Source organism: Macrosteles quadrilineatus, unplaced genomic scaffold (genome assembly GCF_028750875.1).
Source record: "Macrosteles quadrilineatus isolate MER2022 unplaced genomic scaffold, UCM_ALF_1.0 Scaffold_7__1_contigs__length_78375512, whole genome shotgun sequence".
NCBI lineage: Eukaryota > Metazoa > Arthropoda > Insecta > Hemiptera > Cicadellidae > Macrosteles > Macrosteles quadrilineatus.
In genome coordinates this window covers 30,095,478-30,120,495 of record NW_026542600.1, presented here as the reverse complement: position 1 = coordinate 30,120,495, position 25,018 = coordinate 30,095,478, and the positions used below count along the sequence as shown (strand labels likewise).

At 35.2% G+C, this 25,018-nt stretch overlaps 1 protein-coding gene across 4 annotated transcripts in view; it reads left to right on the top strand.

Moving 5' to 3' along the window:
* Nucleotides 1-1,193: 1,193 nt before the first annotated feature.
* The window catches only part of LOC128998285 (CTTNBP2 N-terminal-like protein), a 60,683-nt gene continuing 36,858 nt past the window's right edge, over nucleotides 1,194-25,018 (top strand). For 3 of the 4 annotated variants that reach the window (XR_008491187.1, XM_054424356.1, XM_054424355.1), the window contains exons 1-8: nucleotides 1,194-1,570; nucleotides 5,862-5,963; nucleotides 6,096-6,335; nucleotides 9,551-9,655; nucleotides 18,319-18,498; nucleotides 22,785-22,945; nucleotides 24,068-24,279; nucleotides 24,715-24,828. Coding sequence is in view for 3 of the 4 variants with exons in the window: in XM_054424356.1 (XP_054280331.1) it covers nucleotides 1,418-1,570; nucleotides 5,862-5,963; nucleotides 6,096-6,335; nucleotides 9,551-9,655; nucleotides 18,319-18,498; nucleotides 22,785-22,945; nucleotides 24,068-24,279; nucleotides 24,715-24,828 (1,267 nt within the window). In the remaining variant the exon portion in view is untranslated. The remainder of the gene's footprint in view (nucleotides 1,571-5,861; nucleotides 5,964-6,095; nucleotides 6,336-9,550; nucleotides 9,656-18,318; nucleotides 18,499-22,784; nucleotides 22,946-24,067; nucleotides 24,280-24,714; nucleotides 24,829-25,018) is intronic. The other variant, XM_054424357.1, reaches the window with a different exon arrangement.

Below are 25,018 nucleotides of genomic sequence, written 5' to 3'. Positions count from 1 at the left end.
AATGCTATTGAACATCATAGAACAGAACCAACTTGTTTAATTGAAACAGCTGTTAAGATTCATTAATTCCATTTCTCATAAGGTTAACATGGGAAACTCCAGAGCCACTGGGGCGGAGCCATTTTAAGAATTTCGAAACGGGAAATAGTTTACGTCCGATTCGCATACCTACAGAATTTACACACCAAATTTCATAACGATCGGTGAAGTCGTTCCGGAGGAGTTTGCAGACAAACACTGTGACACGAGAATTTTATATATTAGATATAATAAGCTATATTTCTGCCTGAGCCAAGCCTATCACCAAAATGGCTTCTCTTTCATTAGTGTCCATTTCGGTGCTCAATTCGCCGTTTCGTTAGGCAGTAGAAGAACGTCCAATTCAAGGAACGCCCACAAGTTAAATTCAGACTTTAATCTCAGAATTCTAACCTTTTTCACAGAGAGGAACGCCCACAAGTTAAATTCTGACTTTAATCTCAGAATTCTAACTTTTTCACAGAGAGGAACGCCCACTTGTTAAATTCTGACTTTAATCTCAGAATTCTGACTTTTTTCTCAGAGAGGAAGCCTCCTTCCCGCGCTCTGACTTTAATCTCAGAATTTCTAAGTTTTTTCTCAGAGATGAAGACAAATATTTTTTGGACAAATATTTTTTTCACGTAAACGTGAATCTAAAATAATCACCAATAATGGCTTCTCTTTCATTAGTGTCCATTTCGGTGCTCAATTCGCGTCGTTAGGCAGTAGAAGAACGTTCAATTCAAAGGAACGCCCACAAGTTCAATTCTGACTTTAATCTCAGAATTCTAACTTTTTTAACAGAGAGGATCGCCCACTTGTTAAATTCTGACTTTAATCTCAGAGGGGATTAACGCTAGTGGGGGGAACGCCCACTATAGTTAAATTCTGACTTTAAACTCAGAAATCTGACTTTTTTATCAGAGAGGAAGCCTAATTCCCGCACTCTGACTTTAATCTCAGAATTCTAACTTTTTTCTCAGAAATGAAGACAAATATTTTTTTATAGTTGGTGGCCCTTCAGCGCCGTCGTACCGTCGTAAGTTTCAGATTCAGATTTGACTGTATGATAGAATGAATGAGGAGAAGAAGAACAATCTTACATGATGATCTTGTCGGATCGGGATCGGACGGACGGAACGGAGTTTACTGGCTTCTGGCTACTGGGCTACTGCTACTAGTCGGTGACTAGTTATGGTAGACGGAATTTGTTTGTATTTTATTTTGAAATAATTGTTTTGTTTACTTATCTAAAGTGAATTTGTAATGTTTGATTAGTGTAATACTGTGATGTATACGTCGAACGTAAAACATGGTATAGAAATTTTAGGTTGTAGTTATGGGCGTTTATTTTACTCTGGATTAGGCCTTTTATTAAGGCCTGCATAGTAGGAAAATGGCTACAAACAATACATCAAAGAATCAATGCCAAGGCTCTCAATTAAAATCGTTTCAGAATCAGCAACCTCAGCAACAACAGTCATCATTACCACAGCCTCACAATGTTAACTATGAACCTCTTGAAAAATCAACAAGCAACACTTTAAAGGTGAGTAAGCTTAATGAAGTCTTGTCATATTATCTCTCAGTTTAAACATTTATGTTGAGGTAGGGTAAGTCATTGCTAACCTACATGAGCTACATTCAGGAATGTAAAGGCCTAATTGGCTAGATAAGTTATTTTACTAATTTCTTATGATCTTGAAATTAACTTAGCCTCTTTTAGTTGAGTATAAATAGGGTATGTAACTTAGGCCCACAATAGGCCTAGGCTCTTGATAATTTGAAATTGGCAGGCCAAGCAAATATAAATTTGAATAGCCTAATCAAGAGGTTGAATTTATCAGAAGAAAAATAAACCATCTGAACTCAGTTCTGTTTTAGGTAATATTCCTATGTAACTTAAGGTAGGCCTACAGGTATGAGGTCAACTTACAGAACGTAGTGATTAAACAGCTTAACTTATTTTAGCTACTTAACTTACAACAAACAACAGTTCATTTATTAGCTAGGCCTGGTTAAGCTTTGCTTCTGATCTTGTTAGGCCTACTTGAAATGAAATAAAATGGTTAATTGCCGTTGAACATATAGGCCTAGGCTTCATGAGATAGGCATTGTCATTGTTTTTTTTTCTAAAATATCCACTCTTATTTAATTTTGTAGAATGAACACTTATTTTTTATGTTAGCTTTAGTGTAGCATGTTTTACTACATGGTACTAATGACTGTGTTGTGCATTTCAAGCGTCCATGACAAGATCGATTGCACTAAAAAAAAGAAGGAAAGAAAAAGAAAGAATTTTGCCTAAAGATCAATAAATGTCTATGTCTTAAGACATTTATTAGTCACTTTTACATGTGTAATGCATAGACAAGTCAAGTTGTTGGTAAATACATCTCGTATTCAGTCTTATGTCAATAAACCCACACACTTATATATATATATATATATATATATATATATATATATATATGTATATATAAATAACAAGGAATTCAGTTAGTAGCCTACCTAGGCAATATAAATACAAGAGTTAAAATTGATTGAGCGACAAGCAAATAAACACAAAAGTTACATACCATGGCGAAGGACGTACATCCAAGATATACATCCTATTAGCACAGTAGTTTTGGTTGAGTGTAAAAACTTATACACTTCACTTAGGGCCTACATAAGTTACTTAGATTTCTATTATGGCAGGAAGGAATCCCTCCCTTCGAATTAGCCTATACAGTGTTTTGTCAACATAACTTCAAATTAAGTTAGTGTGTTTTAGACAATATACAATAGATTTTATTCCTTTAAGCATACAGATAATTCAATAGGACAATTCCAGAAGTGGACATTGTAAAAATAGGTCTAAAAATAGGAGACACATAAAACAAAATAAGAACAGCGACAAAGATAAGATATTTTACATCAAATTAACAGGTGGATTGGAGGCAATCGTCCATGTAGTCAACTACAGAGCAGGCCTACAGGTAGGATTGGTCCTTTAGAAAAAAATTACAGTTTTCTTAAATCTATTGAGTGGCAAATTTATAATAGGTAGCTAACTTAATGGGAGTTTATTATAAAGAGCGAGTTGATGGTAAACATGACATTGCCAGGTATTTGCAAGCCTTACATATGGGGTAACAAGGTTATGTCTAAATCTAGTAAGATGATATTAGTGAGCATTTTGAGCAGCAAAAGAGTTGATAGGCCCTACTTTGTTTTACATATACTTTAGCTGGGTTTTCCTAGACGCGGAGTCGGCCAGCGGAGAGCGGACAACGGAGAGCGGAATTGAAATTAATATGGCATTCCGCTCCGCTGCTAGGAAAACAGTAACATTAAATTACCTAAGACAAGCTGAGTCCGCAGTCCGTTGTCCGCTCTCCGCTGGCCGACTCCGCGTCTAGGAAAACCCAGCTTAAGGTGTTCAAAATATGTATACAGATAGCATGGTTAAGATTTTAAACTTATGAAAACTTGTTTTACATGATTGACAATCTCTCAGGTTTTCAAGGAGTCTTTTCCGCCTTCTTTTGCCACCAGAAAACCTTTTTTGCATGGCATGAATGTCCCCTCAGGCAAATACCATAGCTGAAAGTAGCATGAAAGAGTCCATAGTAGACAACTAGCAGTGTATCCGAGCTTACTGATTGCTTAAGCCTTCTTATTAGGTATAACTCTTGATAATTTTCACATAGATTACGGACATGTGGTTTCCAAGTGAGGTGGTTGTCTAAAGTGAAACCCAGAAGTTTAACATCACATTTTGCATTACAGGTTGTCGGAATTTCCCAATTAAATATTTTTTAGAAGATAGAAATAGATTAATTCTGTTTTTTTCTCATTTATGACTAAATTATTGGATGCAAACCAGTTTTTGGAAGAGGCTAGGGCATTTGAGAGTAGTTGATTAGCATGTTCTAAACAACTATCTGAGCATATCAAGGTTGTGCCATCGGCGTAGAGTAAGTTATTGACAAAATAGGAACATTACGGTACACATTTTTAACAAATATCAGGTACAATAAAGGTCCGAGCATGGAGCCTTGGGGTACACTGACCTTAACATAAATAAAATTAGAGCTAACATTATTTACTTTGACCTTTTGTTTACATCCAGACAAGTAAAATTTGACAAGATTTATTTCCTTATCCTTCAATACCATAGAAATATAATTTTTTGCACAAAATATCAAAAGATAGACAGTCAAATGCCTTTAATAGATCCATCAAATTTCAGGTACCGGTAATGATAGGCCTATACTTTTTTTTCAAAACCCTTAATGATAAAGTTGACAATACCGGTAACTTCCATTGCTTGTACTGTATTACATTTTTGATGAAAAACTGATGGTTATAGAGCAAGTTGTTGTTGTTAAAATATTCATACAGTTGAACAGTTAAACAAAATTCTATTACCTTACCAATTATAGGAACAGTCGCTCTGGGCCAATAACAATCAGCCTTATTTAGGTCCCCTCGTTTAAAGATTGGAGTGATATTAGCAAACTTCAAGCAGTCAGGAAAGACACCTTGGGTAAGAACTAAGTTTACTAAGTAGCCTAAGTCATGGGTTTGATGATGATGTTACCAACTGATTTTAGTACATAATTGGACAGACCAAAAACATCCGAACTGCTCTCAAAACAAGGTCGGTTAAAGATACTGTAATATTTACAAGCGTTGGCAGATAATCTGATTATTTGTATAGCGAGGTTGGTTAAGAGCGGGTCTACTGTACCCAGGTATTTACAACTGCAGGAAAAACCCAAGGTATATTACCTGGGTAATTCCCATTTTTCATAATGATCAGGGTATTTTAATTTAGTTTTAAGTTTTAATTTACTGTACTTGTTTCCTTTTAATTAACATTGTAAGTTTTCCAAAAATTTTATATTTTATGGACCCATAGGCCTATTACCCTACTTAAATTCATCTATTAGACGAAAAGAACTGTATTGGTATGTTGATGTATGCCTAGGGAGAAGGTTTTTTTTTAATTAGCCTATTTTTAACCAATCCCAGGCCCTTGTTTAGTGTGAATAGCAACCCTAGGCTTTAAACAGCTTTGCCCCCCCCCCATCTGCGCCATTCCCAACATTAAAAAAATTAACAAACAAGTTTTCATTCTAGTTGGTGATTAAAATATTCATTGCAATTTGTTTGTTAATGTTTTTTTTTTTTAATAATTAAAACAAAATTTCCTGCAGGTCTCATTAGTAGAAACATTCAAGGCTTATCAACTACTCACAAATAATCAAATCACAATTTTAATTGCTTTATTTTGACTAATCAATAAAACAAGTTGGGCTAAGTTTATAGTTGTATCGGTTTATATTGGATGTTCCAATAAAATAATTAAGAACAATCATGTTATTATTCTTTCAGTAAGTCATGATTCAAGCAAAGAATTAAATGATTTAATTTGAACATTTTGTATTATTATTATGTCTTAAGTTATTGTGGAGACTGATGGTTATACAGTTAACAAGTTGTGGAGAAGTGGGAAGTTGAATGGGGTTTTTAAATGACATGCTTTTAGGCAAAGTAACATTTATTTGTGAAAATTTTGTGGGCTTCACTTTCTTTTATTATTGTTGTTAATTAAAGACACACAATCGTAGGCTTGATTTCTAGTATGATTGCGTGTAACGTATGTTTGTGTGTGAGTGTTTTTTTAGTTGTGTATGACAAGTTACCAGACATTAATATAGGTGAGTGAACCCTACAACATTTTCACATAATTGAATGTGTACATTATTCGTTTTTATGTGTGACTTTTAAACCTTACATGTAAATATCATCATAGATTTTCCTCAAACTAACTGATATTTTTATTTCAGAGAAATCCAAAAATGGAATTTAACAAAGCAGATTTGCTGAAACTTCTCAGTTACTTGGAAGGAGAGCTTCAAGCTCGAGACATTGTAATAGCAACTTTAAAGGTGAGAAATTCTTGAATTAATTATTAAAATCCATTGTAAAGGGTTTTTACTAATTTGATTCCTTAGCCTATATGAGTGATTTAAATAAATTAAGAACTGAATTTGATTTTTATTTATTCTTGTTCCTTTCAGTCTGAAAAAGTAAAGCAGCTCTTGTTGCAAGGACGCAACCGACCCTTGGCATTGAACGAACCGTTGGCAGCTTTACACAGGGATAATTTTGCTGCCGTCAACACAAAGGTGGACGAAGCTCAAATCTGTAGCTTAGCGGAGCACCAGCTCAGTTCTTTGGAGAATCTGGTACTGCAGCAACGAAGAGCACAGATAAGAATAGCTCGAGTTCTCAAAGATGCTGAACTAAGGCATCGAAAGGCAAGTAACTTGTTAGACAATTGTTTTATACGAGAAGTTCAGGACTAGACCTTGTGCGGGATTAAATAAAAAAAAAAATAAAAAAAAAATAAAAAAATGGGGCCTCAGCCAATTTCTAATACCCTTCTGAACATGTCCTGAAGGCTTATTCAGTCCAACAAAAGCCCAAAAGACCAATGGCATATTCACGGGTTAGGCCCATAGGCCTATGAAAATAATTTATTATTTGAAGTATGATATAGGAAGAGTTCATTTCAATAATTTCTATAAATGTTAAGCTTCATAAATAACCAATTATATTTTGCATCCCTGCATAAAAAATAATAAATAGAACCAAAGATACCTGGAAAACAATTTATTCAGCATTGCCTCCAGGATTGATTTATGAAAAATTAAATAGGTTTACGTACCTTACATCGTCAATCATATTGTAGTCTTAGGCGTCTAGTTCAAAACAGTTACCGGTATTTAATTTTCAAGCCCTTGTTGTCTCTTATAATTTTTTTGGAATACTATGTCATCAATAATACACACACAAATTTAACATTCAAAACATACAAAACACATATTCATTGGTGTAACATATAATAATGCACGGTCGGCCATAACACGCTCGTCGACGGACACGACTCAGTGTGAAACTACCTAAAAACCATGTAAACTCAATCAAAACTGTTCCTGTAAATTGTAAATTTGTTGTGAAATCTAGTGTTTGGCCATCGATCCTTCGATATTGATATCCCATCAATAGCTATATCAGTCCCTAAACTAGTAAAAATATCGATATTACCGATATTTAATGATTTTGAACTGTAACAGTGTAATCGTTATAATTTAACTGCTGATAAACCGCCAATGAATGTCACAATGATTTTACTGTAAAAAAAATTATTTGGGGTTTATACGATCTGAAATAAGTTTATAGTAAATGCCGATCATCAAAATTAATTTGGACCAAGGTTGATTCGGATAATCGAAAATTTGGATGGTTAGACATAGAATGGTAATAAAGAAAAACAAAATATTATACATCTAATGAACTTTATTAAGTACCTATAACCATAGACTAAGCAACACAAGTAGATTTCTCATCCCATTGTAAATTTTGTAACTTTGTTTTCATGTCTAGTTCATGTACGTGGACACTGATCGCTAGTGTTGACAAAATTTTGTTTCTATTATTTAAGGGTTATTTTTATGATTTGTGCTTTACTGTTTGGTTATATAACTAGGAGGCCAGTTATTGTTTATGATTAGATTGTTTAATTTGGTTAAATGAGGTTTTAAATGACCGAAATAACAAGAAACAAATTGTAAACAAAACACGACCTCTACAGTGCGACGTACAGAACCAACAATAAAATTGACTTCGGCTGTTGTATAAGGATGTCAAATATACTAAGGGAGTATGTTTTATCCATGGTACAACTAAGACAGAATAGAGCTGTTAAATTGAATCTTGAATATAAAACAAGTACTGAGATCATAAAAAATACAAACAATACAAAGTTCTTTTCAAAAAGCTTTCTAACGCTTACTCGAACATCTCGATCTGCGTAAGTTGCTATGATGTTGTAGCTCGTTTCGCACGTTTCGCACCATCGCACTGTTTTTTTTTTTTTTTGCTTGAGTGAGTAAGCGTGTTTAAATGTTATAGTTTTTATTACTGAACCAAGGTTAATGACTTAACATATCACGATTGCACAATCCTAATTGTATTTTGATGATATAAAATGCAAATTAATCATCACATTAACGTCCATTTATATAGTATTAGGTGTTTTTTATAGGTTTGAAATACATTTTATGGCGTTTTGGATTAACCGTGGTTATCCATGGTCTCCCTCCCCCCATTACCCCAGATAATCGATGTTTCATCAGTTTGACTTGTTAATAAAATTAGTGTATTCGACTAAAAACAGTTGGTTGGATCAGTACTATCTCATCAGTGGCTCACATCAACTACAATTTTGATTTAAAAACTGGCAACAATTCAAACACGGGAATGGAATGTCTATTTGTATAGATAGTCAAAGCTAGTGTAGTTAATTAGATTGAGGTGTAAAGTAAACGAAAACTTGAAATAAAAAAAAATCATCGATTATCAATGTTTTTGCGACAATCTTATAAGTAGATGTTACCATCGATGCTCAAGTTCTCACCCCTCCTACTTCATGTCATTGTCAGTCAGACACTGTTTGCCATTTCGGCTGGTTGTTCCGCTTTGAGTAGAACACACTGTACCTACCTGTTAATCATTATTTATACATCCAATCCAACAGAAGTTTATAAACAAAACTTTTATTGTCAAGTAAGGAAAATACATTTTTCTAAAAGGTTTGCATGTGAGATTTGTATTAGAACCCAAAGTCACGGGGAATCGTGTATAGAATCGACAATACCTTTGGGCATTGAAAATTGGAAGGAATGGGAACATCACTAAAAAAATCTATGAAAATTATATAGTAAGATGATTTTATGTAATGCAATATTGAGGTAACAAGACCATTACAGCTGAAAACCAATTGTGTAAAAACCAAAACTGTTTTTAAGAATATAATCGTTCTTATTTAGTTTTTTTTATTCAAGATTATACTGTTAATGGCCACTAATGCGGCATCTTATGGTCCGACTTTTAATAATCAGGGATCGATATGAAGGTAAAAAAATATTTTAAACTTCATTCTTAAGACTTATTAGCATGTTCGGCAGAGTCAAGAGCAATCAGCAAATGTCAAGCGCAAACAACTGATATTGGTGCACAATGGAATTTTAGTTCTATTTATTTTAATTTCTTATAGCATTGATACACTACTGAAATAAGAGAAAGCACATTAAACAACAATTTCCATTTGCTGCTCTGAAATAAGCAGTATTTTTGATAGTCTCGCAACAACAGTTTCTATAGAAGGCATTCAGTAATCAAGCGTATTCAATAATCTGGCACTTTTTAAGTCCCGAATGTGTCGGATTAGCGAGCCTCTACTGTATGTGTCTTTGCTCGTGCCAATCCCATGGGAATATACTAGAACCATTAATATAATGAAGCTATGAGGTATATAGTAAAGTGATAATACTAAGATAAGCTGTTGTTTTAATGGCTAACACACAATACTCGACAATATTTACTTGAGTGTTGCACCACATAGGCCTATCTATTTGTTTTAAGAAAGACTAATGTATTTAAATTAACATTACTCATTTATTTTTAAAAGGTTGTTCAAGAATTAGTTGAAGAAAAAAGGAAACATGAACATGACACAGCACAAGGCGATGACATCACTTATGGTCTAGAAAAGGAACGGACACGGTTAAAACAAGTGCGTACATATCTTCTATGCTGATACTCTTCAGTTCTTTTTGTTGTTTATCACAGTTTTGCATGTATCACTGTGTATATTTTTGTATTCCTGCAATATTTTAAAAATTAAAATTTATGATACAATTTACCCTCTCTTAACCGACTCTTAGATTGACTTCATTAAATGCCTCCGCTTGGGCAAAAATAGTTTATCCGCCCTAAATTTTAAAACTGGTTAGATTAACGGTCCTTTTTGAGAATTTCCCATATAGCAAACAACATACGGCAATGGCATATGAGCTAGTACCGTAGGTCTCATGGTAAGATCTAGACCCAGATTCGATTCCTTCTTTTTTTGTTTTGATGTCCTTTGAAGCCATCATCATAAACATCATAAGTTCAAATTCATTTGTATAAAAGGGTGTATAACTTACTAGTGATGGGCGGATCCAAGAAAATGTCGGTACCAGATCTGGATTCAGATCTTAAAAAATTTGGATCCGGATCTTCACTGTAGATACACTCCAGATACACGTCATAAGGGTGGGTAAAAAAAAACAACTTTATATTAACAGATTGCCAATTTAAATCATACTGTTTAAATTAAATTGGTAATGTTTAAAGGTTAATATATCTTATATATAGAATAATCTCCAGTTGAGCCCAAAATCTCTCATTTTTGGGGGACACTAAAAATTTTCAAAATCATGTAACATGAAACATTAAGCTAAGTTTGCACGACCACCAAAAGGGTATCTGTGTATATTTTACTATCCTTTGATCTTGAGTATGCTATATCGTGGTTTTTGCATGCCGCATCCAATTTTTTTATGCCTGGATCACCTCTTGCTAATCTCTTCCTTAAATTCGTTCCAGGTCCACAGTACTGATAGCCGTGTATGTGAAGTTCATCCCTTAAAAATTAAGTTAATGACAAGAAGAGAATTCAAAAATTCATTGTTCAACAACATTCTTGTCACTTACAGTCATATTCTTGAGTGAAAACTTGGATTCGGAACCATATTTAGCATAACAGACTCTGTGGCCTTTATCTCATGTCTGTCCATAGGGAATTTATTAAAAAGAACAAATAAAAGTTTGTAAAAAGTGTATCGATTTATTCTCTATGGAAAAAGGACGAATGCAGTTTTTGTTTTAAATAAACAATCTACCCTTGGGTAAATTTATTTACTTTCACGGTTTGCAGATTAGCTATTAATAATATATCAAAAGGGTGAAAATCTGTTGTATGATACAGACATATTTTTTTGTTAAGCTGATCCAATAGTTTGTGTACAAAATATCTTTAAAACAAATATAAAAATCCGTTTTTAACCCTTCAAGGCAGGAGTTTTTTTAAGCCAACAGGATCCTGCTACGGTAGTTTTTCCCGTAATCACACCCTTTATTACAGTACTTCACTGCAGTGGCGGCTCTAGGACCTTGTTAAGGGGGGGGGGTTTGGGGGGAGCACCCTCCAAGATGTAAATTTTTAAAGCCGTTTGGTGACTTTCTAAAGCAATTTTTAACGCCTAATGTGTCCAATAATAGTCCAAAAACTCCCATTCCACCTGTTGTTTGTCATGAGCAAGTAGACATAAGTAGGCCTAGAGTAGAGTATATTTTTTAAATAGTTTTTACCAATTTGTTTAATAGATCAGATTTATTATCCTAATAGAACTAGGCCTATATTAAATATGAATAGATATTGCAAAGCATAACAATTAATCCTCTATTAGGTTTGGAGAGAAAGGGCTAATTGCCTGAGAATAGGTGTGAGAAAGGATAGGATAAGCAGGCTTACCTTAAGAAATGTAGGCATCCCACTTCATTCACTACAGAACACGGAAGAAAACACAAACAAAATAAACACTGGATATTTCGAGGCCACTGGTCCCTTTCTCAACATGGAGAGTCACATTAGATATTAAGAGTTTTTCACTGGTAAGGAAGCAGTGTTGCCAACACACTATGGATTTACAAATGAATATTTACAGGTTAATGAGTCATTGATTTTATTTACACTTAGTCTAAGCCTGCTTTTTAGGTGTGGAAGGGGAAAAGGAAAATGTTAGGCCTATCTGAGATTGAGGTTTGGGGGCTCCCTGGATTTTGTGAACCATTGATAAGAGAGTTCCCATCTCCTTAGTTGTGATGGGTTACAGGTGGGAGGGAAAGATCTTATTATTTTTGAATTGAAACAACTGTTTAAATCTTGCATATTGTGGCTGGCAGCATGAATAGGCACTGGTTTTTCTGGATGGTTGTTTTTTATGTCTGTCCTATGATTGTTCATTCTTGTTCTAAAACTGGTGGGGGTAAGTCCAATGTATTGAGATGGGCAATGGTTGCATTGAAGTTGATATACAACATTTTTCGTGGAGCATGTATTGTGTCCTAATTTTGAAGGTTTCTCCTGTTGATGTGCTTGTAAATGTTGTGCTGGGCCTATTAATGTGGCAGGTTTTGCATCTTGCCATGTCACATGGGAATGAGCCTTCTATGGGTTTATCTTGGTCTTTGTTAGGTTTTGATTGTTTAGGGTGAACTAATTAATCCTCTATTGTCGTTTCTATTTCATCATTTAACTTGCAATTTTTAAACCTAGTTTTAATTTTTACTGCTCAATTTCGGAATTTTGGGGGAGGAGTTTGACCCTCTAAACTCCCCCCCAGCCTACGGCCTTGTAAAACGGGTCTACACTGTATTGAAAATATAACTAACAATTAATAATTTAATAGTAAAAAATCCACGGCAATAAGGAGTAGATAACCAAACGGTAAGGCCTGACAATAATTGAATTGTATATTTAAACATCCACGGCAATAACGAATAGAAAACCAAACCATGAGGGTAAGGCTTGACTAATTGTATTTTATATTAAAACATCCACGGCAATAGTGAGTAGAAAACCATACCATGAGGGTAAGGCCTAACTTTAATTGTACTTTTTGAATGTGAAATCCATCCTCCTTTCTTTCTGGCTGGCGAAGTGATCTATTACTTTTTCGTTGAAGTTTGAAGTTGACAATAGCTTTTTTTGGATAGAACACATAGCAAACGCACTTAGTCTGTCTTGTTTCATGGTACTCCTGGTAAACGTTTTAATTTGTTTCAAAGTAGAGAAACAACGTTCACTTTCCGAAGTAGTCATAGGTATTGTGCTTATGATTTTTAAAAGTTTGATTGACTCTGGAAGCACATCTTTGAGGTTGTTGTCATAGAGTAGTCTTAATGACCCTGTGGCCGTTGAAAAATCATCCCTATTGTACATAACATTTAACTCCTGTTTCAATTCAGTTTTATTTAGGCTAAACAGTTCCGCAGCAGTGTGTAACTCTTTTTCGGGAAACTTGGTTTTAAACTCCCCAAACAAACTTGGCTGAAACAGTTTTGCCGCAGACAAATGATTTACACACGTAAAACGGTCATCAATTCCCGACGTAATTATGTCACGCACTTCCTTTGCGACAACGCGTAATTGATCGTCGTGTCTTCTCCGCTTTTTGCTTGATTCGGGTTCACTATCTCTCGGTTGATCTAACATGGTCGAGTTTCTTACGCGATCTACCACAGTTTTGAAATCGCCTACAAACTTAAACGCCTTGACGCAATCAATTGTTGTTTGCTGCAGTTGGTTGTACAGAATGTCACTGTGGGGCAGTATTTGATTGAAAAAGTCCAGCCAGAAAGTAAAGTCTTCGTCTTTTAGAATACTTCTTAGGCCAACAGCTTTATTTGTTGTGGCATAGTCATTAGTATCATCGTCGAGTATGTAACTTACATTCCTCCAACTCTCTTTGATAGGCTAATTAAAAATTGTGCTTAAAATTCTGGATTTAAAATTCCACCGAGTACCTGAGCTTTTTGGAATGCGACGTTTTGCTATCTCATCGAGTACTGCAGTTCTCTTTGTTGACTGGGAAAAGAATGATGAAAACCCCTAGATATTACTGAAGAATATCTTAACCTGCTTATTTTGTGTAACACTGCGTTCAATGATTAAGTTTAATTGATGTGCGTAACAGTGGACAAAATTTGCATTCTTATATTTAGATTTTACACGCGCTTGTACTCCCGTGTGTTGGCCACTCATCACGGAAGCCCCATCGTAGCTCTGGGCAATGACTTTATCAGGCGTTTTGTCGAGATTTAATTGCTCTAATACTTCAAAAACTGTTTCGCTAACTGATTCTGCATCATGGCCTTTTGGTCTAATAAAAGTGATAAATCGCTCGTGAATCGTGCCATTCAGCTCATACCTAATAACAAATACTAGTTGGGACAAAGTGGCACAGTCTGTTGTTTCGTCGGCTTCAATAGCAACATAGTCGGTTTGTGTCAATTCGTCACGAATCATTTGCAGACAAACGTAATATATTGAGTCCAATAACTCGTTCTGTATGGTTTTAGACAGACCCAAGAACACTCGGTTATTTGTTTGATTTATATGCTGTTGTAATGTTAGATCCAGCTCCGCCATAAGGTTAACCAAACCACGAAATATGCCAGGATTTTTTGAATTTTCGCATTCATCATGTCCTTGTAATGCTAATTCAAACGCTCCACAAAATTTAATTGCATCAATTAGCTTACTTGTATCAATTTATCGAAACATCTTCATTTTGTTTTTGTATTTTTAACCTATAGGCATTGTCCAATTGGCATCTAATATCAACTTTACCTAAAACTGCATATTCTATCGATGCATTTATGTGATTTTCACTTGTTTTGTGTTTTTTTACTTTATCCAGTAGATGTTTAAGGTCTGAAATGCCGTCTACAGTCCATGCACGATCTTGAATCCCCATGACCAAACAAGTGAATCAGAAAAATTAATTTTTAATTGAACAACCACATAGCCAATTTGCATGATTGTACATATGTGGCAAAAATTTTCGTGTGAAGCTATTCTTATTCTTTGAACTGTTTTGAACCTGGTTGATGTTCGTGAAAGGTCTAGAAGGTCCTAATTTTTTCAAAGAAATTCTGTGGTCAATATTTTTGATTCCTTCATTGATAATCAGGCTAACTTGGTTAGTGACGTTAGCCGGCGACGACAACAAAATGCCACCGTCCATTATTATTTAGGCCTACAACCCACGGCAAATTTACCCGTAATATTAAGACTAAGAATATAAGTAACTATAACTAAAATTGTCAGAGTCACTTTACATATGGTTAGTTTACTTAGTTTCGGGTTAATTAGGTTAGCCTATACTAAAACTACAGACGTAACTTATTGACTCAAAAATGCCAACTAACTAACTCAATCAATTAAGTATAGGTAACTATTAATAATTTCTACTTAGCTCTTTCAATCTTCAACAAACTACCGCTGCCTTCCTTAGGCCTCCATCACTATCACTATCACTAAACACTATTTATCACAAAACAACAGGTCGTTTGGCACTAAACTTTAACTGAACTGTGGTGATGGACATGGAAAGAAGTGAGGTTAGTTTATGTTTATGGTAGTGTGGATGATGGCTCCAGCGCTGCCAACATAGTTCTTCCTATCCTAATCGTGTGTGATGCAGAATTATCCAGTTTAGGGTGGCTGCCCTGATTTATGAATGCGCGCGCAGCTTTGGACTCTGCCCCAGAGTCCCTATTGTAAAGCATTGGAATGACGTCATGGCACCCTCAGCGCTGTTAGGTGTTTCTACCATAAGACTACATGCTTTGAGTTTGGGACGGAGGTGGCCGCCATCCGCAATGCACATTATGAAAGCGACTATCGCAAAACAGTCATTACTGGATTCAAAATTTAAAACTATTTCATTTCATATTATTATCATATTGATTAAAGTACTCGTAAGTAATTGTAATTTAATTTAATTTACGATAGATTATTTTTTTATTACATAGATACAAAAAATATTGATTTCTGTATTGTTGGGAGGGCGGTGTCCGAGAGTCCTTATGGGCTAGCCGCTACTGCTTCACTGAAACTTAGTTTTCTTTGGTAGTATATATCATATCAATCCATTTTATTCATAAAATTGTTTATAAGTAAATAATCTAAAAAAAAAACGCCAAAAAATATAGTATTGAAATGAAAATTTAATTACCTTCAGGAGTTGAGTTTGAGTGTCGAGTTCGATAGTTCTTAAAACAGTCGACAAGGCACAGCACTGCTTTGCAATCTGGACACCAGAAGGATGTTTCTCTTCGCAAACCAGCTTTGTAGCATACTACACACCTCCTTGTGGGTTTTTCTTTTTTCTCAGTTTGAGGAATGTGCTCAATGAAATGTCTTTCGATGAGTCTAGCGGGCTTCGGTTCTATGCTTGGCCAGCCATACACTGGTCCATCTACCTCTGCCTGATGTGTATGAATCAGCTCGCTTATCAACTGTAGTCTGAATTGTAAATGGTCACATTTTGGGTTTGTAAACTTCCAAATAATGTAAGACTTCAGGACGGAAATATTTATCAACCGCTTGAATAGTTTTATGCACCATTTTCCTCCACACTTTCATTTTAGGAGGACATTATGGAGCATTAATTTGATCCCTTTGATTGTAATCATAAATAAGAACAGGCTTCATTTGTTCTTTGGCTGACTGTTAATTGTATTCATAAACAAGAACAGGATTCATGTGTTTTTTGGCTGACTTCTTTCTTTGATCTATTTCATGATTATGAAATGTAGAAATAAGTGTGACAAGTCGTTTATCATTTAGTAACTACACATTTCAATTTCTAATTTTCCTAACCCAACAAAAATAATATTTTGGAAAACAATTTTTTTACTGAACAACTAAACCATCCAACCCAAATCTTATCTGAATTGAAATTTTATTACCAGCACACCTCTAATTGCGACTATTTAAAATTGATTGACAATCTTAAAAACCTCACCAACAAGACACAGCACAACAATGGGAAAACAAAAAATGAAAACGTCATAACATTCATATACAGGCTAAAAAATTCTAAAGCTTGGTTGTTTATTAACCGATTATTGCAATTGAAGGTGATTGCATCGTTTGATTAGTCAGTCATTCAATTTCTTATAAACTCGTAATCTTGATGTTTCTTTAGTAGAATCACTCATTTTTAAGATATTTAAGATAAGAAATTGTATAAGGACGCCATTTTTAATCGGTAAAATGTATTAATTTGATACTTTGTACAAAGATTATGCCTATCTTTCACTAGGTATGTACTAAGTTTGAATCAATTGCTTAAGGGGTTTTAAAGTTATGAATACATAAGTAGTAGATTAGGAATAAAAAAAAAGAGATTACCCTTTTTAAAACATATAGCTGTACAAATATTTATTTTTTTCTTTAATTACTACTAGTAGTATTTATTGTTATTATTTATATGGTATGTATTTTTTTATTCGTAACAAGTCTATTACATTAGGCCTACTGTGTTCTTATTTCCACGGGTGTCCATCAATATAAGCCCGAGCCCCTATGAGACCTATATTAACCAAATTTGTACAAATTTAAACAAATCAAAATATCTAAACTTTTACATTTATAATAACATAAATCAAATTTAGGTACAGTTAAATAACAAATTTGTAAAATAAACTATTGTTTACATAAATGTTGACAATTGTCCGGGTGAGGACCCGCGAACTTCCCTTTTTACTCTATGTTATTCCTTACCCTCCTCCAGTGAAGATATCTTGAGTTCACGGCTACATTAGTAATTTTCTCCCGCAATCGCGATAACACCCGTGTGGATATCTTTAGGTCATGGAAACATAAGTAATCGTCTCAGCGATCGCGGCAACACGCCTGAAGTTATCTTGCAGTCCCGGCAACATCGGTCATCGTCTTCCGCGACCGCGGCAACATCCGTGAACATATCTTGGTGTTTTACAGACAGCTGTGGTCGTCTGCCGTAAGTATGACAACATCCGTGATTGACCACACTAGGTAGGATATCCCGAGGAGTCGGTTATGCTGAGGTCAGATACTGCAATAAAAATGTACATATTAAAACATTAACTAGATAGGATTTATTAGAAATATACCTTTAGTTTTTATGTGGTATTGTACTTCTGTTGTACTGTACAATTACTATATTTCAGTTGTGATTTTATGAATACAGTATTTAGGCCGGCGCCACACTATCCTGTTTAGCGGTTTGTGGTTGAGCGGGATGCGTTTTTAACACATTGACAACACCCTGTCACACCTTCCTGCTCTATTGCAATATACTTCAAGTGAAGAGCACGAGCATCACATGCTGTGCACTGTTGATTGGGACAGCAGTAGGGATAAGCGCCCGGCACAATGGGATGGTTACAATGAGTTACCCAGCTTTTTAGATCAAAATTACTGATATGAAGTATCTTTTTATATTTTTTTCCTTAAAAACATTTTTACCGTGACTGCTCTTATTTAACTGCATGTGTTTCGCATTTTGTCCCATCGTCCGGTAGTTCCGCTACGCCGCAGCAACATGCGTTGGATCCCGGGCACCGTTTGACCGGACCGGCAAAACGGGATAGTGTGGCGCCGGGCTTACATACTACTCTTAATAATAAAGTTACATTATAGTAAAAAGAATAGGATTTTTTAAAAATTTTCTTTAATATTTACAATATATTAGTCTATGCTATTTAATTCTGTATTAACAAGGTCAAACCTTTTCTAACTTTGGTATGGTTAACATTTGTATCTAAAAATTTTTTAACAAATTTTTGTTTATATAGGAATTAGAAGTAGAAAAGCAAGCAAAAAAGCGCCTAGAAAAGGAGTTGAAGAAACTCACAGACATGGCCGAGGAAGAAAAAAATAGGCAAAAACAAATAGTATTATTACTGCTAGCTGAACGTAAAAAGATTATAATGAAGTACGTTGAAGAAAGGAAAAGATCTGAAGATTTAGCACAGGTAAATAATATTGAAGTCTATTTTACGTAATTATTAGTTTTGAGACATCTTGTAGCCCATTGCTGCATTCAGCCAAGGAATGTGCCTGGATAACTTAGGTTTATTTATAGGTTTCTAGATGGATGTTTTATTGTGTTTTAGGTTGTTTAAGTCTTTAGGATCTTAAATCATGTAATTGGTAATTTTGTTTGCTTATATTTTAACAAAATAAATAATCAATAAATTAGTTGATTTTTGTTTAATTGCAGTAGTGTTTAATCATGTTGCCTGACTTTCACTAATTTATTTTAAGATTTTATTATCATGGTCAAGATAAAAGGTAGTTGGAGGTTTTTAACTTGTTCACATAACCTTTCATTAATTTGTAATTTATTTTAATTTTAATAGTTGTAGGGCTTAAAATGTCTCTTTTCTACACAACCTTAACTGTGTATTAAAACCTTAGAATCTATAGGTTGCAGATTCTTTAAATATATGGATAAAGGAGTAAATTAGGGTAACCTAAAACTAGTGATGGGTCGATACTTAACATCAAATGTCGGTTCCACCGGTTCTTGGGAAAAGTACCTGGACCGAAAATCGATGGTGAAATGTCGGTACCGATACCTTTGGTACCAAGTTAATTGGTTATATTTTTATTTACCCATTTACAAAATTCAAATTGTCAACCATGATGATTATTTATCACTTAGGCTATATGAAAGGGCATATTTATCATGCAATATTATCAATAGTAGGCTATAGGATGGTTATCTCAGCGTTAGTTGGTTGGGCCTAAAATTAACTTAATGCAGGCTATAGGTTCACACTGATTCAACATTACTTCCTTCTAAATATTTAGCTAGAACTTAATAGGCAGTTAACAGTTAACTTAGTTTAACAAATTTCCAGACCCACTTTTCTTTCCAAGATTAGTAGCCTATGTTAAATTTATTGGTTTAGCAGTGAATCATTTTAACAAATATGCCTATATTTAACCCTTCTGGAATGGTATATATTGTTTTAATTTGAATGAGTTTGGTTGTTTAAGTGTTTTTTGTACAAATAGACCTAAGTTTTATTTTCTCAAACCCTTAACGAACCTACACTAACTTAATAAAAAATAATCAGTTTAAAAAATTGAAATAGGGATACTGTCTTTGGTTTCAAAAATAAAACAATTAAGTAGCCTAATTTAAAATGAGGTACCGATGCCAAATTTCAAATCTCCAGCTAATCTACAAGTGGGTAAACGTGATTTAGACTGATGCACGTGTGGCGGCTATAAGATAGATAAAAGGGGGTAAATCGATTTGGAAGGGCAGGGTGATTTTTAACATGACACTTTTATATTCATAGCTTTTTTTTAACAGAGGGCTTACAAGTCACCATGGGATTGCATCGCAGCTAGAACAGCTTATTGTGCACCCTCGTTCACAGGTCCTCATTCTCTGTCAAATCCCAGGTCCTTGGTGAACCGTGAGAGCCTTTTGACTATGGTAACCTGTTCTTCCCTTTGATCTCCCATCAATAGGCCAAGGGATCTCATAAGCAGACCTTGTAGGGATGGGCACATGAATATACCTTCACAGCTTTCACAAGGTCTCTGGCTGGGGCAAGCTGTTGCGAGATTTCCCTGAAAGGGTGCTCCTGAACTTGCTTGACCAGCCAATCCTTTGTGGCTGCGTTAGCACAGCCTCCACCTTTCTTCCTGGAGGCTTCATTAGAGTCAGCTTTGGGGGTACCATCCTTGCCCTGCTTTTTTCCCAGCATCCTGGTTCCCGGAGGAACTGGCTTTGCAGGGAGCAGAGTTGGGGTGCTTGGCAGCCCACTCCAGCCTCCTCTCACTTCTGGATAGCACCTTTTCGCCTTTTGCTAAAGCATCCGCTATCCTCCGTCATTGCAACTCGCCCCTGGAAAGTCGTTTTTTGTTCCTTTCCGGTTTCTGTGAGCTTGTCTTCATCGTCAGATTTCAGTAGACCTTCCTCCTCCATTTGGGTCAGATCGTCTACATTGTTCTCATGAATACCGGGTATATAAGTCCACCACCCCAGTGACCCGATTAGAGAGGTAAGGGGTGCATACGACTGGGTTCCCCCTGGTTCCCAGAAGGCTCCGTTAAGACACTGAATATTAGGCCCCCAGTGCCTCAAAACTCTTGGCACGGATCGCATTACACCTTAGTCTAGGGCCCCCCTGACTTGGTTCTGTAGGTGGACCAACACCCAGTGGCAGGAGGTAGCTCTCCGCAGCTAACAAGTGAGAGTTGGGGTTTAGGTTGTGGCCAATCTGCCGAACCAACCCCGCATGCGAGGTTTGACCGGAACGGCACGGAATCTTCTACCTCTCACTAAACCCCCATACGTTCCTATTCATAGCTTGGTGTAACCTTTACTACTTTAAACTGTGTACAGTTTCAATTCCCCTGCGCCTATAGAATAGGTATAGAAACAGAAACCGTTATAACCTCGTAAAAGTGGTAAAATATTTCAAATTTTGACATTAAACTTATTTTAGGGGTCAAGGAGTGAAGTTACAAAAGAACATGTAATGACTATAAATTGAAGATCAAGCAAAGGAGACTACAAAGCAATAATAATATTTGCAAAAAAATGATTTGACGAAAAAAGTAAAAAAAAGTAGTGCAAACCACTGAAAATTTTAAAATAATTGCCAATTTTTGAAAGTAGGGCATATTTTGGGGATGCGAAGAGGTGCAATTTTTGGAAAACGCCTAAAAGGATTTTGTAGAAAATTTAATTCCTGAACATGAAAATTCTTTCAAATCTTTGCTAATTAAGTATCAAAACCAATAATCAAATCACAACTTTTTTGGCAAATTCTAATTTTAATTTTAACATAAAAATTGGTATCTATGTTGGGGTTCTCGATTGTTAGGGTTCCAACAGTGGAGACCATTTACTGATACTGTGTAGTGATATAGTAATACATTTTTTGTCAACCAATAAGGTCTATGGCACCAAAATTCCATCAGATCATCAGTTGATTTTTGCGGTTGTAGGTTTTTATGGTTACCTTAAACTTGGTCAACGGTTGGTTATTAACTTGGATCATGTAATTATTGAGTTTGCTTGATCCACAGCTTCATTGATTCTTTGGCTGTGGAGATGTATCACTTAGACCACACCAATACAGATTTATTTAAAACTTGAATTGTTAAACGACAGAAACAACAGATTTTTTTTGTCTGATTAGAGTAACAGTTTGTGGTGAGCTAACTTATTTTCTGTGTTATTGAAATGTCATAATGCTAAATTATTATGCATTGCCAAGTACTTTACCTCCAACCAAGAGCATAAACAGCCGCATAGTTTTCAGTATTCTCATTGTAGGATAAAAAAAATACGGAACACTTCACTCTGGGGCCAATTGGTTACAGGCTATTTACCAGGTGATACGAGAATTGTCCGTAAATCAAGGTCTCAAAGGTACACAACCACTGGAGATGATCAGAATTTTGCCAGATGCGGTAACGGAAGACAATGATGATGCTTCCATTCCGAGGGAATTCAGGATTGCCCTGACTGTGGTAGACGTTGATGATATCTACATAACTGATGGAGATAATCAGAATTTTGTCATGATTTCGGAAGACTATGATTATGTTTCCGTGACCGTGGGAGACGATGGTGTCTGCACGTATGCAGGAGATGATCAGAGTTTAGTCGCCATCGCAGGAGACGATGTTGATGTTTCCGTGACTGAGGAGATATTTTCAGTTTTCACAATTTTGCAGTGATTGTGGAAGACGATGAAGTTGTCTCCACAACTGTGGGAGATGATGAGCATGTTACCAAGCGTATTATCGAGGTTGATCAAAAATCTCAAGCTGGTACCCTCTAGTTATAATGAAAATTTCTTTATGATTCTTGTTTGTCAGATCTTCATTTACCTTTATTTAATGTGTTTAGAAGGGTTTAGATTAGAACTGGCTATTAACAATTTTTCATATCTACATAAATTGTCTTCACTTAAAAAAAAAACACCCCATTACCCAAAAATTACTTTAATACAAGGACATTAAGACAGGGGTTGTTATAGTAGCATAACCGATTCATACAGAAAATTTGGTAAAGAAAAAAAATTGTATGGGTATTTATGTAGAATAGATTTTTCAGGTATTGGTATCAGTATCGAGAATTAAATTGTGGTATTGACACATCACTAATAAATACCCAATATATTAACATCATCATGGCCCAGAAATTTGATTTATCAAGTTTTACTGTCATTGAAGTTTGCCTAAAAATAAAATATTTACCAATATAAGTTTAATTTCTCCACAGATATTAACTGAAGAAAAAGGAAGAATGGACTCTATGGCAGAGGGCTTAGAGGAGGAAAGTAAAAAGTCTTTACAAATGGAAGCAGAACTGGAAAAACAATTGGCACAGTTTGATTCTGAAAGTCAACAACTGAAAGCCAATCTAATGAAGGAAGAAAAAAGGTACAAAACACAACATAAATGTACTTTAATTAGTTTTTAAGTTAAAAAATATACTGTTTGTTTAGCTTCCATGCCAAGTTTATCCATGAACTTGAATTAATAAGTGTTAATGAAAAGAATTAATAAAATTATAGAAGTTCTTACAAAGTGAGGTTAATACATCATAAAAGTAGGTAGAGGAAGTTAATGTATTCCTCCCATTGATATATTTAAGAAAGCACTCTCAATCGTAATAACCAATTAAGATTCATCACTGACCAGTTGATTTATCAAAGAAAACTCACACATCCACTGGTTGTTGACTAGATGTTCTGGTTTGTTGACTGATTGGTGTTTTGAAATAGCTAGCTTCTATTGATTCTTTTTCGTTCCATTTATTTTTAGCCTCTAAATACAAGCAATAAGCAAAACAACAAATATTCTGTAATCCTTTTGATTTTTTGCACACACTGCTAATTTTATGTCCATTTAATTATGACCAAAAAATCATTTTGTTCACTGTTTAATATCCTTTTATGATGGTATGCAATGGTAAAGTGTTATCAAAACATAGTCAGTGCTAATGGTACCACAATTGTCCACAAAAAAAAAATGACTCCAGTGCTTACAGACAGTATTGACTTATACCAATACCAAGTCCTAAACACTGATTGGTAATCCCACAAAAATTCTAAAATCTCGTTTAAGCATATATAATAGTTTTTTTCTTTAGTTATGTGTACTTCTGATTTTAATTATGTTGTGGCATAATGGTGTGTGTCAGCCATTAGAGGGTTTTCTGTCCCAAGCCACATTGATTTTTCAGATCTCCTTGATTAGAGCCTGAGGAGCTGTCTGTTCCTTAGTCAAATTACCAAGGTGTCAGCCCTTACTGATTCTAGCTTTTTACAGTCAAAGAGAAATTATTCAGCAGTCTCACTCTGAATACCCATATACTGCATAGTTCTCCCACAAAGTGGACCATTTTGTGCATGTGCTTTGTAAGGTGGCAGTGTCCTGTGATAAAACCTACTACCTTGTTGGTACTGTCTTGATCCAAGGAAAGGAGATCTGTAGCAGTTAGTGCCGAAGGAGACTTTTATTAACTTACAGAATACAGAAGGATAAATTTTCTCTCAATAGGGCAAAAGAACTAGAGGCTGAATTGGAAAAGGCCCGAAGTGAAGTTGCTTCTTTGGAGAAGCAGTTAGCGGAAGCACATCAGGTGGCAATGTTTCAAGCTAACACCAATTTAGTCGGGCCCATGGTACATCCTACGATTGTGCGTGGTCCTCCCCCACCTTCCAAACCATCAATCATTCCTCCACAGACATCACCTAGGCTAACCCCTCCAGGTAATATAAGAATGTTGTCAAATATTGTTGCAAAAGATTAAGGAAAACTGTTGCCTGTTTGAATTTTTTTATTGTACCGATATGATATGACTATATATTTGGATTTGTTTTATTAGCAAATTTCTCTTTGGAGAAGCAGCTTTTATTGTAGGTGGCACGGTAAGACCTAGGCCAGGGACCGATTTCCTTTTTTCATTTTGATGCCATTGAAGGCCAAAAACACTATTTGTTCAAATTGTTATTTGTGTATATATATGTATATATATATATATATATATATATATATATGTGAGTGAACCTCTTGATTAATTTTTGTCCGATTTTGATGAAATTTGACTTGGTGTTGTAGGGCAGGATAAACTTGAATGAGATAGTTTAAACTATGCCAGTTTTGTAACTGCCATTCTATCACTTCCTTGTGTTGTGTTTTTGTAGGCAAGAGCAGTGTGTGGGTAGAGGGTAGTGTGGAAGGTGCTACCCCTATGATGAGTGTAGCCAAAGTTGTACAACCCACCGCTACAGTCTCCAGTGTACCTGTTTGCGGACCCAGTGAGTAGTAATAAAAATACTTCTGTAATATAATGAACAAATATTTCAAGTTATATATGAGTATTTTAAAGCTAACATTAGGAGTTATATGCATATACGGGTGTCTTGCAACCATATGAACAAACTTTGTCACGTTATTCAGCATGTCAAAAGAAGAAAAAAGTACTATAACATGTGTCCTATCTCATTC